General features: G+C 38.3%; 1 protein-coding gene across 1 annotated transcript in view; it reads right to left on the reverse strand.

Moving 5' to 3' along the window:
- Nucleotides 1-1368: 1368 nt before the first annotated feature.
- The window catches only part of TAOK1 (TAO kinase 1), a 178512-nt gene continuing 163638 nt past the window's right edge, over nt 1369-16242 (reverse strand). Inside the window, exon 20 of the mRNA XM_032279350.1 lies at nt 1369-10678. Within this exon, the coding sequence (XP_032135241.1) occupies nt 10217-10678 (462 nt within the window). The 3' untranslated portion in view covers nt 1369-10216. The remainder of the gene's footprint in view (nt 10679-16242) is intronic.

Genomic DNA, 16242 nt, shown 5'->3' on the forward strand with positions numbered 1-16242 from the left:
TAAATAAATAAAATTAAATTATATATTATATAAATTAGCTGGGTGTGGTGGCACACACCTGTAATCCCAGCTACTTCGGAGGCTGAGGCACAAGAATTGCCTGAACCTGGGAGGTGGAGGTTATAAGCCAAGATCACGCCACTGTACTCCAGCAGCCTGGGTGACAGAGACTGTCTCAAAAATACATATTATTTATTTTTTTGAGATGAAGTCTTGCTCTGTCACCCAGGCTATAGTGGCCCAACCTTGGATCACTGCAACTTCTGCCTCCCAGGTTCAAGTGATTCTCCTGCCTCTGCCTCCCAAGTAGCTGGGATTACAGGCAACCACCACCACGCCTGGCTAATTTTTGTATTTTTAATAGAGATGGGGTTTCACCATGTTGGTCTGGCTGATCTCAAACTCCTGACCTTAGGTGATCTGCCTGCCTGAGCCTCCCAAAGCATTGGGATTACAGGCATGAGCCACCACACCCAGCCCTATTTTGTTTTTGAATTAAAAAACATAAATCCCAGCCCCTGAACGTTTCCCCCTCTGAATTAGCTTCTGACCAAAAAAAAATACCACAGTGTTTTAAACAACAGGACTTGATTAGATGGTTTACTGCCCCCTTATAGGGCTAAAATGTGATGATTTTCAAATCTAGGAAGATAAGCCCAAATAAGACTACCTTTTAAAGCTTTGTGTAAGACTTAAGAGAACTGCTTACATTTATGACTCCATGTATTGAAGTTGTAGTTATGCAGACCACAAGGTAGAAATAAAACTTAAGAACTTGCATCAAGCAGTCAGAATTTAAACTAGAATAATCTCACACCCAGAACACAATAGGCTACTTCACTCTGGGCAGACAGAAGGTGAGGCAATTATTAGACCAGAGGGTTTATGTCTTTTTTTTTTTTTTTTTGTTTTTGAGAAAGTCTTGCTCTGTTGCCCAGACTGGAGTGCAATGGCATGATCTTGGCTCACTGAAACCTCTGTTCATGCAACCTCCACCTCCTGGGTTCAAGCGATTCTCCTGCCTCAGCCTTGCAAGTAGCTGGGATTACAGGTGCCTGCCACCACACCCGGCTGATTTTTTGTTTTAATAGAGACAGGGTTTTGCCATGGTGGCCAGGCTGGTCTTGAACTCCTGACCTCAGGTGATCCACCCACCTCAGCCTCCCAAAGTGCTGGGATTAACTGCGCCCAGACGAGGGTTTATGTCTTTATTAGATGGTACACTCTTACCATCTGAGTGGTAATCCCATTTTTGGAACACCAACATCCAGCACACTGCCTGAGGTTCAGTAATTATCCAATAGTCACTCAATAGAAATATACCTTATCTTCATGGGAATATAACTGCCTTAAAAAACTGGACGGACACCGTGTACTAAAATTACTTTATTACAGTTGATTTTTTTAAACATTTCCTTTGCTATGATACAAAGGATACTTACAAACAAAATATTACATATGACCTTGTTTTCGCTCTTATGTTCTGACAACTTGGTAACAGCTTTAAATGCACAATCTATACAATTAATACAGGTTATATATGAACTATAAGGTATGCTGAACCAGAAGAATACTGACAATATACTGTACAATAAGCCTTACCAGTTAGTGCTGTGGACCATTTATACCAAAAGGAAAATGCACATCTGTACAGTCACCTTTACCAGCTGGTGCTGACAGAGAGGGAGAGGCTTCTTCCCCAATGCAACCCTTGATAAGCCTCCACTGTGAGCGTCTGTTTGGTCCAAAAATCGAGAGGACAGTGTATATTTAAAATTAGTTATTGGTAAAGTGGTAGAACATCACACTTTCAACATGATAATCTCTCAAAAAATATCAGTCCCAGTTTTAAAAGACCACAAGTTTTTTGTCCACTATGAAAACCCTATAGGCTCAAGGGCTTTGGGAGATGAGAAGATGAAGGCTGCCAAAAAAGGAGGCAAGAAACCAAGCCAAAATCTAGGTCTTGCAAAATCATCATTTTTCCCTTCACCAAAGGGAACTAGAAATGTACAAATTCATTGATGAACCTCAATGATAGCATATCAGTTAGCTGATAACCCTCATTTTATCTGGACCCCTGACTTGTGGGAATAACTGAAAAAGATTGTGGATAATAGATACCACTTTTAGAAAAGAACCTCTTGCTTAGTTAACATATTCCCCTTAGCCACCAGAGCTGGTCCTGGGCTATTACAGGTGTGCATTCATCTCTCAATGGTCAACTCAGAAATGATAAGGTTACAGCTTTTTTTTTTTTTTTTTTTTTTTTTTTTTTTTTAAATAAAAAAGCAATTGACTGAAGCATTTTCTTTTTTTTAGGTAAATAGCAAAAATAAAAATAAAAACCAACCCTGGCATTTGCACAAATAATGCAAATGGAGTGATATGGCCTTTAAGGAAGGGGTTAGTAGAAAGGAAGAGGGAAGTGAAGAAAATCCAGATAAAATGATGTACTAATTTCTTTCTTTTAAAAAATTTCTACATGTGCAAAAAAAATCATGCTGTTTGAGGAAAACAAAGGGAAATGAGTACATAAAACTAAAAACATAAATATGTTTGGGTGACTGGTAAAAGTAGAAACCAACCTGGGTTAGAAAAAGGATTATACATTCAAGATGCTCTTAAACCCAGTGGGATAACTTACGTTAAAACTGTGTTAATAGTTACGTTAAAAATCTCAAGTTTGTTTTTAAATCTTCACGATACAAGCAAAGCTGTTTTAAAATATACACTATACATATTCTCATAGTCTCTTCGACCTCATTAATGCGCATTAGGCTTTTTCGTATACTAAAACAAAGGGGTTCTGAAAGCTAAATTGCTCATAGTAACCCATCCATTATTTAAATGGTTGTCTTAAGTTTTAAGTGGGTTAAAAAACTTTAGCAGACTTACATAAATAGGATTTAGCAACACAAGTGTTAATTTAAAAAACTCTAAAGCATTTACAAATTATCAGATTGGAACAGTCTGGGAAAGTTATGTGCACTATACTTTAAAATGTTATTTACATCAGACCATTGCTTTTGTAAAAGTTTCCCTAAAAAAAAAAAAAAAAAAATTAGAGAATTAACCTGTTCTAGCAGAGAAGGATCATAAAAGGAAAGGCAAAATAAAAACAAAATTATCTTCTAATAGAAACCCCACACATCCTTCTCTTTTCTTGGATTTTACCCTATGAAGCCACCTGCAACTCCTAATAGGCTCATATATAAGGTGTCAAGATGTGATAAAATTCCTTTTCAGATAAATTACTGGCCTTAAAAGGACTTTTTTTTTTTTTTTGAAATGTTTTCCCACCTTGTGTCTCTGGCTTGGATTATTCTTGGACACATGTAATTAATTAGAGGAGCACTCCTAAGTAGGCACAATTCCCATTTAATGTGGAATAAAAGGCATAAAATGCTGTTAGGAAGGGTGGTGGTTTCTTTGATATTATGAAACGCAAAGAAGGACAGTAGCACATTTGGAATGGGAACCAAAAGAGAGCTGTGTGGCAATACAGCAGGACAGCCAACAAACATCTCGATAAATTATAAATATACTTGTCTATGACAAAGGAAAGGGGTTAGGAGGGTTCCAATAGCCCCTGGGTTTTCGGATACGTGCCAAATGGTCACACAGACCACCCAGAATCTGCAAATGTTGGGCAGTTACATCCTTTAAAGTCATATAATTCACTCCATGACCATGTGCAATTTATGGTAACAATGTTCATGCCCAGGCAATGTATTTGGGGCTCAGAAAAAGCAAAATGTGCCACTGAAACCTGTTCTCTATATATAACTGGTCTTCATGCTTTCAAGTGGCCCTAATATACCCTGGATATTAAGCCAAGCCATGCAAAAGCAAAGAGTACACACTTGTCATTAACACTGGTATCTCATTTCTAAACCACTGACCTCAGAGTTGCCATAGAAACATATTAACGCGAGTACTGAAAGCATACAATCGAAGGCTCATGGATTTCTAAGAAATGCATTTCCCTCGTCTATGTTCACCAGCCTTTAATACTTTGGCTACAAGGCATATCAGAGAAAAGGAGGTTAAGTTGGGTAATGACAAAAGAACATATGTAACTCTGGAAATAGGAAAAATGTTCCAGAAATGGGATCAATGTGCCAGCAATAAGCATAGTTCATTTCATTTGCAAATTCAGTTAAAGAGCCCAATAAACAGTTCCAAACCATAATGTTATCACCTGCATAATTTACATAAACATTAAAACACTTGCACTTTATAGACAAAACACACTTTTGTAAACATGGCCACTGGGGGAGAGAGGCTCCCTACCTCATTCATGATTGAGGACATGTGATCATTTATATTAAATAAAGTTATTTCACTGCAAAAGATTCCAAACCTGACCAATGATTAAGCTTCATTTCCCCCTGTTTAACAACATTTAAATATTAATTCTAAAAATGTCACCTAGGATGGTTTCAGGGTTAGATGCTAGGACCACAACTGGTAATGACAGCAACTTCTCTCTAGCTGGCACAGACCTATAAACTTTAGTACAAAAACAAAAAAATACAGAAACTAGGTCAATTTGTTAGCTACATATTTACAGATAATTACATGATTTTTCACTCACAACTGCTAAACGCTATGAGTGAAAGAAAACTGTGCAGGTTGAATTACCCGTACTTTGGGGAAAATTCTGGGCATCAAGATACCCTTTTTCATTCATTCAGAAGTCTCATCCACTTTTTCATAACAAACTACCTACAGATGTTCAGATTAGTATATCCAGTGGGCATTCTGGTGTTTCAGTGAGGATTAACCTTTTTCTCTATTTAAAGAAGAATTCCTTGTATATTTCAAAACAAAACAATCACACAGACATATATACAAAAAAAACCAACTCTGAAACTTCAAAAAGTTTAGATTGCTGGGAAACAGTTAACAGTGATGGTGACATAGTAAATGGCTCCCCAGTTTTAATTCTCTGCCTTTATTTTCTTTAAAGGATATTTATCTTTGGGTGGGTAGGAGGTGCAAGTTTAAGAAACCCACAACAGGCAGATAAGGTGTATACTAATTTTTATATTTCTTATGATCTAAAGATTACCATTAAGCCAAATGGGGTCTCTTCCCTTGTACGAGTGAAATTTTGGAACTCTGAATACAAACGAGGAAAACATTAGTCAACATGACCTTAAAGGGGACTACCAGAATTCAGCAGAAAATATAAATGCAAATAAAGGAAGAGTTCTCAGCTTCACTTTCTTTTTCTAGACTGTTTAATAAAACTTACTTCTTTACAAATTAATAGTAACTTCCAATGTAGACTTATTGTAGTGATTTCATAAAAGTGCAGATAACATAACCAGACACAGCAAAACAGACTTCAATCAGTAGTCCTTGCATACAAGAGGCAAATCTGCTCAGGTGTACAGCCAACTCTTCATCCTTTAAGGAATCTGAGGATGGGAAATTTCCAGTTCTTAAAAACTAAGAGTGAGTGAATCTCTTTTAAAAGGCAGTGCTACAATCTGGTTGGGGGCTTTATCACGTTAGATGGGGGAAAACAAAATAGAGAATTTCTTTTCTTTAAAAATGGTCTGTATTTTGGTAAAAAGCTCAAAGATGCCAGCCCAAGTTTTGACATTGCTCCTAGAGATGGCTCTTTTCTAAGATATGAGAACCTCTTCTTCCATCCTTATAGGAAATTCAGACTTACATACCTTAAATATATTATTTTTTGACTTGAATACACAACAAGACACTTCACATTGTGAGCACACGACAAAATGCAGGACCATATAAATCTCCAAGGAAAGAGTTAATGTGTTGGCCAAAACCATACTTGAACAGTAGTGGCTCAGAAGTGGTGGAAGGTGCACAAAGAAATTACTAGCAAGCAAGAAGAGGCAGGTAAAGGGAGAAAGCCCCTCACCCAATATCAAATCCTTCTCTCCCAGTGGCCATTTCCTGTTGATTTTACAGTTTAGGAGAATCTTAGATGCTTTAGCAGTAATTCCTTTCTTGGCTGTTTTGATCCTCAGCAAAATTGTAATTATTAGTATTAATGGAGTAAAAATAAGAGGATCAATGGTATCACTACTAAGAAATACATACAGAAAGCACATAAAAATTGTGTGATTTATTGTTTGTTTGTTTTTTTTTAATCATCTTTGCAGAGGAATCACCACCAGTGTTCTTACTTTCCATGGTTCATTTCTCTCTGCATTACTTATCTTTTATTGGATCACAACACAAACTCACAGAAACACTAACTGGCTCCTTCCCCAGCACCATTTTACTGCATTGCAACTTATGATTCCAAATTTTACATAACATCCTCTCCATTCACACAAGTGCTAAGAGGGGATTAAAAAGGAAAAAATTGCATCTAATGACCACCTTCTCACAAATATCAACGCAGAGAACTCATTCTTAAGAAACACATGCATTCTTGCCTTAACTGAGGACTGAAATAACAAAACCAAACAAAAATAACAACTTTTAAGTGCCCTGATGGAAATGTACAGTATGAGTTACATCCATCCATCTATCTATACACACATAAAGACACTCATATGTATATACAATATATACATACAAATGATAATAACTATACCAAAAATGTGCATATTTAACACAGTTTTAAAAAGCCAGTAGATCATGGTATAATACAATTTATTTCCACTAGTGAATGGCACAAATGGAGAAATGCAAAGGAGGTGTTTCAAGTACAATGAAGTCATTTTTCACAGGTGAAAATAAATAGTATTATTCCAGTGTCCAACACAATGTATTCTATAAAAGTTTAAAATACCAGACATTTAGTACTTACAGAAATAGTTACTAAAGTCTGTTTTATGGTCTGAAGAAGACACTCATAGAGTTTTCAATTTTTGAAAAGGGGGTGAGAAAAAAATTGGTGGAAGTAGGAGGGAGTGTCCAGGATAGTTTCTTTAGTGTACTGAATGTTTACCTGATGTCTAGGCAACCAAAAATCATAATGACTATGCTAAAAAGTTCCATTTACCAATAAATCCTTGACCTGGAGTACTAAGTATATTACAATAGTGTATGTGTGGCTTCAAATGCAGGATTCTTTATCTCTAGGTATTGAAATGGCCATTAAGAATTGCAGCTCTGAAAATATAAACACATTTTTTAGATAACATTATACAAATAAAAATACTTCTGGATACTAGAATTTGGGGTTAGAGCTGACTTCAATTAGGGGAGGAAAAATATGTGCAAAGGGAAGGGAGCTCAATTTGGAATAATATATTTTAAAGTATGCAGCTTTGCATTTTTAAAATGCTAACCGAAAAAATGGGAGAGTGACCCCAAGGAAGTTTTTATAGCCAGCCTCTGGATACCAGATATAGCATTTACAACTTCTGATATGCTAGACAAATTTTCCATACTTTTAATTTTTTTAAACACATATAGTGAGTGAACACCAACACTGGGAAGGAGGTAGTGTTAATTTGATCAAATATTGATATTTGCAGAGATTCAGAAAGTGCTTGCTCTTTCTCTAGGGTATCTCAAAACCTTTCCAATTTTTCTGCTATAAGATTTACTCTGTGATGGTTCCTACTACGTATGAGATTCCCCAGAAGCTAGATCTCACAAACATAAACCAATTAATTTGAATCATTTTTGCAAACTATATATACTTTAATTAACTTCATAGTAAAATCCAGGTATAGTCATCACCTACATGTAAAACTGGTGGCCAATTAAGTGAGATGCAAAACCCTACCTGATAAACATTTGGATTCAGTATTAAATCAGGCTTTTTGTAAGTACTTGTGATCTGAATGGAGTCAGTAACCCAATTTGACTTATTTAAGTCCACAACTGGACTTTAAAATGTACCATCAGTAGCACTGTGGGTTTGAAAAGCGTTTTGTATGCAAAACTGATCTGCTTCCCTATTCCATCCAGTAGGACAGAGGTGCCAGATCTATGAATAATTTTTAAGGGTATCAAATTCCATTATATTTTTGACATTGTACTAAATTCTAAAGCTCTCTCTTATTTTACACCAAATAGGTAGATTTCTCAATTTGTTGAAAACACTACAATACCTGAATGCAAAAAAGATACTGAGACGACTGAAAGCCCCTTTCATTAATATGACAAGTACGTGTCATGTTTACCTAAACACTGGTGACCTGGAGCATGGCTGAAAGGACAGCACATCAGAGTGCTTCTTCAAACACTGCCTAAAATTTTGTGTGAACTCTATGGTGATCTTGGTTTTAAAAACATTTACATTAAAACATTAGTTTTCTTCCAGTTTCCCTAAAATGAATCCTCAGAAACTCCTACAAGTGAGGATTCATGGTGATTCGACTGACATACCTGGGGAAGACTTAAAATTTGGTTGAGCAAACCAGGACTTCAACAGCGATAGCCTAATTACTAATTGGTCATTAGTTTGGTCTAGGCAAAGAGTGTCATTGAGAGGGACTTAGAGTTCTACCTTGGAGCCCCTGACTATAGGAAAAGCAGGATCCAGAGTTAGCAGCAAGGATTCTTCAAGACAACTTGGAAGGGAGCAGGACAGTAACTCATAAGAAACTCTTGATTTGTCACTGAAAAGGATATTTTTCTTCAAGTCATACAGCTTCCTACCCACCTCCAACTCAATTTCTATACAAGAAATGGAAAACCAAGAAAACAACTGACTTTTTAGCATTGGGTTCATCCTTCATTGTACAACAAAACAACGAAACAAAACGTGCCCCCTGAAAAAAAGTGTTAGCTTTTGTCAAGAGATTCCCTGACCACTATAACTTACTTTTACCTTTTTTTTTAATTGGCCAAACTTCCTAGTTCCTTTTCAGTAGTACTTTAGCACTGGGCTTGAGACTTGTTAAAGTGGTGTTTCCTATTGTGTGGTGTTAACATGATGCCAAATGGTCACTAAGTCTCAATGAACTAGAAGTTTGTTAAGTACTGCAGCAACGAAAACAGCAATTAAAAACAGAGGACCTGCACATGCAGCAAAATCTACAGTGGTGATGAGGATCAGTCAGCAGCTGGTAAAGTCACTGGCTCAGTGACTCTTGGTTCACTGTGGCAACTAAACATTTAAATAATTGGCTATTCTACTTGTAAACAGAAAATCCCATAAGCCAAAAGGAGACAATAATCATGTTTATGTAGTGTGATAAGAATTTCAATAGATGGCAATTTGCAAATATGGCATCATTCAAATACCTCTGGCATTTGATTTGTATTGGCTGTATGTCTTTGTTTTTGTACAAACAAAAGTACTGTTTGGGGTCTTGGGCAGTAGAGAGCTTAGCTAGGATGAGATATCACAGTATAAGCAACAAAACGTCAGGACGTGTAAGCTTCATCTCCTCACTCTGCTGCGGGACATACCCACCATATGAAATTTTAGGGCCCCTTCACCCTTCTGTCTTCCCCATTGAAGGCTCACAGGTTTGTTAATGTAATCCCCACATAACTTGTCATCTCCTTAAGTACCCCCATCTCATTGAAATACAAAGAAGGCACAACTAAATGGACAAAAATCACTCACAAGCCTATGACGCATTCAGGAAAAAAAAAAAAAAAACTAATTTGTTTTCTACTCTGAAAAAGTCAATGCAGTCCTTTAGTGTTTATGGATTTCTGCTTTTTTTAGTCCAAATGAGGCTGAGAAGTCAGATCAATTTAATAACAAATACATTGGTGAGGGGATGCAGGTATGTACCAGTAATAACTTATTTCAACATATGCTGCCTGCTGTGAGTGGCTCATAAGAATTTGGGATATGGAAGAAGGCTTTAGATCTTTTCAGAAACTTCTTAGGGTACAAACACCCAAAAGTGATGACTGAAGCCACTTTGCTGTGTTTTATTTTTGCAGTGTTCAGAAAATATCCCCTATCTAGCCAATTCTTCTCACCACATGCATAATATATATGTATGTGTGTGTGTGTATATATATATGTATATATACACACACATACACACACACATTTATTTTAATATCAATTCCACTTTTCAAAATTTCCCCAAAAGTTAAAAAAACAAACCCGGCAGCCAAGTACTATGACATCCCAATTAGTAAACACAAAACAGAACGCTTTACAAAAATGAATAAAATATACCATATGTACTCAGCTTCCACACTGTAGTACCCAAGTGAGGAGGCTGCTGTGACGATGTCTGTAGGCAGTTTCTTTTGGCAGACAGCTCCAGCGGAATTGCCACTCTCAATTATTAAGTTATGTATAAGACATGTGTGACCCATTGGATATTTGTGAAGTGACACTCGTGCTTCTGCTCATGCCCTGCTCCGTCCGTCCCCCAGAAGCTGTCCGCCTCAGAGCCTGGGGGCTATTGCGGACTCCCATACTGCTACCTCGAGGTACCCCTTGCATTGGCCCTGAGGGGTGACCCCATGGCTGGGGTCCACCTTGCATTGGATGGCCCCAAGCTTGTGGTGGGCCACCAATGGGATGACCCCAGTGAGGTCCTGGACCCCCAGTAGGGTTATGTGACCAACCAGAAGCTCCCGGGTAGCTGTGGCTGAATGCCTCAGGGGAGAGATTAGAAAGGACCATATTACTAAAACCTAGTCTCATGCTTTCAGAGTCAAAAGCTTCAATTTCTCTGGCTTGACGTTCCAACAGGCTTCGTATTCGTTCTGTGCGCTCATTTTGCAAAGCCAACATCTCTTCTTCAATCTGTTGAAGGTTGGACAAAGGAAAAAAGCCAATTTATTTTTTTTAAGTCTATAAATAATTATTCAGCTTTGAAGTGGCTATTTTATGGATGTATATTTGTCCATGAGTTTCAAATTTGATTTAAAATTTTTGCCTTTATTTATTTATTTAGGGACAGAGTTTCGCTCTTGTTACCCAGGCTGGAGTGCAATGGCGAGATCTCGGCTCACTGCAACCTCCGCCTCCTGGGTTCAGGCAATTCTCCTGCCTCAGCCTCCTGAGTAGCTGGGATTACAGGCACGCGCCACCGTGCCCAGCTAATTTTTTGTATTTTTAGTAGAGACAGGTTTTCACCATGTTGACCAGGATGGTCTCGATCTCCTAACCTTGTGATCCACCCGCCTTGGCCTCCCAAAGTGCTGGGATTACAGGCTTGAGCCACCGCGCCCAGCCTCAATTTTTTCCTTTGTTAAAAATTTGTTTAAGTTTTTATATGTTCAGGGAGTACAACTGCAGATTTTTTTACATGCATATATTGTATAGTGGTGAAGTCTGGGCTTTTAGTGCACCCATAACTTGACTAGGGAACAATATACTCAATAGGTAATTTTTCAATCCTCACTCATCTCCCACACTCCCACCTTCTGTAGTCTCCCCAGTGTCTATTATTTGATGCTATGGATATACATTTAAAAATCAAAGGAGACATCCCTTAGAAGTCAGCATAATTTATATTTTTAAAATGTGTAAAATGAAGTCCTTTATTTTGATTTATTTTCACTTTTTTTTTTTTAAATAGAGACAGGGTTTCACCATGTTGGTCAGGTTGATCTCGAACTCCTGACCTCAGGTGATCCACCAGCCTCGGCCTCCCAAAGTGCTGGGATTATAGGCGTGAGCCATCCCACCCGGCCTAAAATGAAATTCTTTTTTTGTTTTTTGTTTTTTTTGAGACAGAGTCTCGCTCCGTTGCCCAGGTTGGAGCTCAGTGTCACTATCTCGGCTCACTGCAACCTCTGCGAACCTGGTTCAAGCGATTCTCTAGCCTCAGCCTCCCAAGCAGCTAGGATTACAGGCGTGTGCCACTGCATCGGCTACTTTTGTATTTTTAGTAAAGATGGGGTTTCACTGTTGGCCAGGCTGATCTCAAACTGCTAACCTCAGATGATCCGTCCACCTCAGCCTTCCAAAGTGCTGGGATTGGGGATTTGAGATAATATGGGAAATTTGGACATGCATTTTTTGTGGGGGGATGGAGTCTCGCTCTGTCACCCAGGCTAGAGTGCAGTGGCATGATCTCAGCTCACTGTAACCACCACCTCCCAGGTTCAGGTGATACTCCTGCTTCAGCCTCCCAAGTAGCTGGGACTATAGGTGCGAAATACTGTGCCCAGCTAATTTTTGTATTTTTAGTAGAGTCGGGGTTTCACCATGTTGGCCAGTTTGGCTTCTAACTCCTGACCTCGTGATCCGCCCGCCTTGGCCTTCCAAAATGCTGGGATTACAGGTGTGAGCCACCGTGCCTGGCCTAGACATGCATTTAAAAATTATTATTAATTAGTGGCAGAGGTGGGCGGATCACAAGGTCAGATTTCACCATGTTGCCCAGGATGGTCTGAAATTCCTGAGCATATACCTCTAATCAAAGTGCTGGGATTAGAGGAATCAGCCACTGCACCCACCCCCAAATGTTCTTACTTAAAAAAACTGCTAACCATGATGTTGACACTAAGTGAAATCTTGAGAGAAAATTAAATGAGATGATAAAAAAAGGCCATTTATGCTCTGGAAATACTACTTTATGTATCTCTCTCTCTCTCTCTCTCTCTCTCTCTCTCTCTCTCTCTCTGTGTGTGTGTGTGTGTGTGTGTGTGTGTGTGTGTGTGTATTTTACATAGAATTTAACATTTATAGTTGTACTGTTAACTAAAAATTTAAATGAAGGATGAGAAAAGTTGAAATAAGACTTCATGCACATGTGAGGCTCAACCTAAATGAACAATTTTTGGTTCACTTGCAGGCTTACAGCAATCTTCAAACAATGATTTTTCACCTAGAATCATCTAACATTCACTCCAGTTCCATTTCTATTTATTTTCAGATGTCTCCCTCTGATCTGTAGGTACAACCAGCAAGCATAAAGTGCAGAAATTACAGCTTTTAGGGTTTTACCAAGTTTTTCTAGAGAGGGTACAGGGTCTTAGTGATTGCTAATTGACCCCAGCCTGCCTTGTAGTCACGTACTTCACTTGAAAGGCAAAATATTCTCCATAAAAACCAAGTAATATCTTGAAGTACTATAGATGTATCATCTTACTGTTCTTTTATTCCTTCAAATACTAAATAATTGTATGCATTTTTCCATTATGAAATAAATCCATATTTTAAAAAAGAAACAAAAAAAATCAATCTATCACATTAACATAGCCATTACTAACATTACTTCAAGTAGGATTTGCCTTTTAAAATTTTGTTCAACACACCATAAACATTTTTCCTTATTAATACTGTTTTTGCAGACATCATTTAAATGGCTGAATAAGATTTTATTATTGGTTTGGTCATATTTACTTAATTGTATTTCTATTTAAATAACTCGTTTTAAACTATAATGAAGTTGTTATAAATAACATATTTGTTTTTTCTGTAATTTGGATTTATTTTCCTTTGAATAAGTTCTCAAAGTTTTAAACAGTTAACATTTACAAGGTGAAATATACAACTCCAGGCTGGAAACAGTGGCTCATGCCTGTAATCCCAGCACTTTGGGAGGCCAAGGTGGGCAGACTGCCTGAGCCTAGGAGTTTGAGACCAGCCTGGGCAACATGGAGAAACTCCATTTCTACCCTTGTCCCCTCCAAAAAAAAAATCAGTGGTCATGGTGGCGCATGCCTGTAGCTGTGAGGCTGAGGTGGGATGACTGAGTGAGCCTGGGAGACGGAGAATGCAGTGAGCTATTGTACCACTGGACTCCAGCCTGGGCAACAGAGTGAGACTTCATCTCAAAAAAATAACAAACAAGTATATATGCATACAACTCGAAATTGCTTTCCAAGATGTATTAGCTATATATAAATGTCACTGTACCTTCACCAATGAGTACTGATTTTAAGCCTACATTGTAACGGTTTTGTATTAACGTGCAGTTTTTGGTTAGTATATTAAATAAGACTAAGACCCTAATTAGTGCTGTTAACCGTTAACCACTAGGTGGAGCTAAAATTACAATTATACTTTAATAGTGCTAATAGTTTTTTCATAACACCATTCTTCAAATACTATAGGGAGTTTTCCATTTAGTGATAATACTGAAGCCTAAGAGACAACTTTAGATTAAATTTTAAATATAAAAGTTGGAATGAGACAGATTTAGGAAATCTGTATATGGAAGAAACTATGGTTTTTCAAAATTTATGTTTCTTTCTCATCTTTTTTTTTGAGACTTGGACTCTTGCTTTGTTGACCAGACTGGAGTGCAGCAGTGCAATCTTGGCTCACTGTAACCCCTGCCTCCCAGGTTCAAGGGATTCTCTTGCCTTAGCCTCTAGAGTAGCTGGGATTATAGGTGCCTGCCATCATGCCTGGCTAATTTTGTATTTTCAGTAGAGAGAGGGTTTTGCCATGTTGGCCAGGCTAGTTTTTAACTCCTGACCTCAGGTGATCTGCCCCACTTGGCCTCCCAAAGTGCTGGGATTTCAGGCGTGAGCCACTGTGCTGGCCTTTAGATAAAATTGAGATAATATTTAGATGCAACTATCTCTCAAAGAAGCCAGTAATATAGTCATGCTAGAGAAATAGTAACATCTCATAACTTATTTAGGTGATTTTTTTTTTAAGATTTTTTTTTTTTTTTTTTTTTTTTTTTGAGACAGGGTCTCGCTTTGTCACCTAAGCTGGAGTGCAGTGGCATGATCTCAGCTCACTGCAGTCTCAACTTCCCGGGCTCAAGCGATCTTCCCACCTAAACCTTCCTAAGTAGCTGGGACTATAGGTTTGTGCCACCACACTTGGCCAATTTTTAAATTTTAGTAGGGACATGGTTTCTCCAGGTTGCCCAGGCTGGTCTCGAACTCCTGAGTGCAAGCGATCTGCTCGCCTCCACCTCCCAAGTGCTAGGATTGTAGGCATGAGCCACAACACCCAGTTTAAAAGGTATTTTTTACTTTAATAAGGCATTCTATTTTTATCAAAAGAACTATAGGACATAGAGGAAAAATCTACAGGCCTATGGTCCAGAAATAATGACAGCCTTAGATTAGGTAAGTATTAAATGCAATGACCAATGGACCTAAGACTACATCAGCTGTTGGGAATTTAAGACTCAAGAATTCTGGAATGTATCTCTGAATCCCGGATATAATTGATAATTGACCACTGTTTTATTTATTTATTTTGAGATGGTATTCTGCCTTGTTGCCCAGGCCAGAGAGCACTGGTATAGCCATGGCTTACTGCAGCCTCAAACTTCTAGGCTCAATCCATCTTCCCACCTCAGCCCCACAGGAGCAAGCTACCACACACAGCTAATTTTTAAATTTTTTATAGCGATAGGGTCTCCCTATGTTGCCCAAGCTGGTCTCAAACCCCTGGGCTCAGACAATCTTCCGGACTTGGCCTCCCAAAGTGCTGGGAGGCCACTATGCCCAGCCTAACCTACCACTTCTTGCAACAAATACCTTTCTTCTCCTTACCTCTCAAAATCTTTTGTCCATCACCCTTTCCCCAATATGCACACACACCTTAGTATCCTGAAGGATGGAAATGAATTTCGGGATTCTAGTTCTATTTTCTAATGTATCTGACAAGAATAATTCAGAAAAAGTAAAGATGTGCATCTAGAAATAACATTTTTTTCAGCCTGAATTTTCACCTGTGTGGAACTGATTTTACCTTCTGTCCCTCAGTAATCCTCTACCAATCTGTATAGCCAAGGACATATGAGTATAGTATATATTCCTGATCTTTTGTCCCTGCCTCTCTCAGGCAATTAATGCAGCTCTCTTTCTTCACTATTTAAGTCTTTCTCTGACCTCCTTAGGTAGAGCAAGCTAGGTACACACAAGTGAGGAGCAGGGAGCCAAAGCTGCTACTCTCAAATTCAACTGACTGTCTTTATACACCATATCTTTTCTCTAGCAATTACTACTTAATTATATTCCCTTGATTTTTAGAGCTCATTAATGATAAAGTTCATCAGTGAATCAATAATTTTAAAGAAAAACCTGCTGTGATAACTAGAATTCAGGAAATGTGGTATTGTGAAAAAAATCTAATGTGACCTCTGCCAACATGAAAATATATTGATAAAAGCCAAAAAAATAAAAAAAAAAAAAAAAAAAAAAAAAAAAATCCTTCATCAGCTGGGCGTGGTGGTTCACACCTGTAATCCCAGCACTTTGGGAGGCCGAGGAGGGTGGATCACCAGGTCAAGAGACCGAGACCAACCGGGCCAACATGGTAAAGCCCCGTCTCTACTAAAAATACAAAAACTTAGCCAGACATGGTGGCACATGCCTGTAATCCCACCTATTTGGGAGGCTGAGACAGGAGAATCGCTTGAACCCAGGAGGCGGAGGTTGTGGTGA

The sequence above is a fragment of the Sapajus apella genome, unplaced genomic scaffold (assembly GCF_009761245.1).
Source record: "Sapajus apella isolate SASKATOON/1434 unplaced genomic scaffold, GSC_monkey_1.0 scaffold12, whole genome shotgun sequence".
Classification (NCBI taxonomy): Eukaryota; Metazoa; Chordata; class Mammalia; order Primates; family Cebidae; genus Sapajus; species Sapajus apella.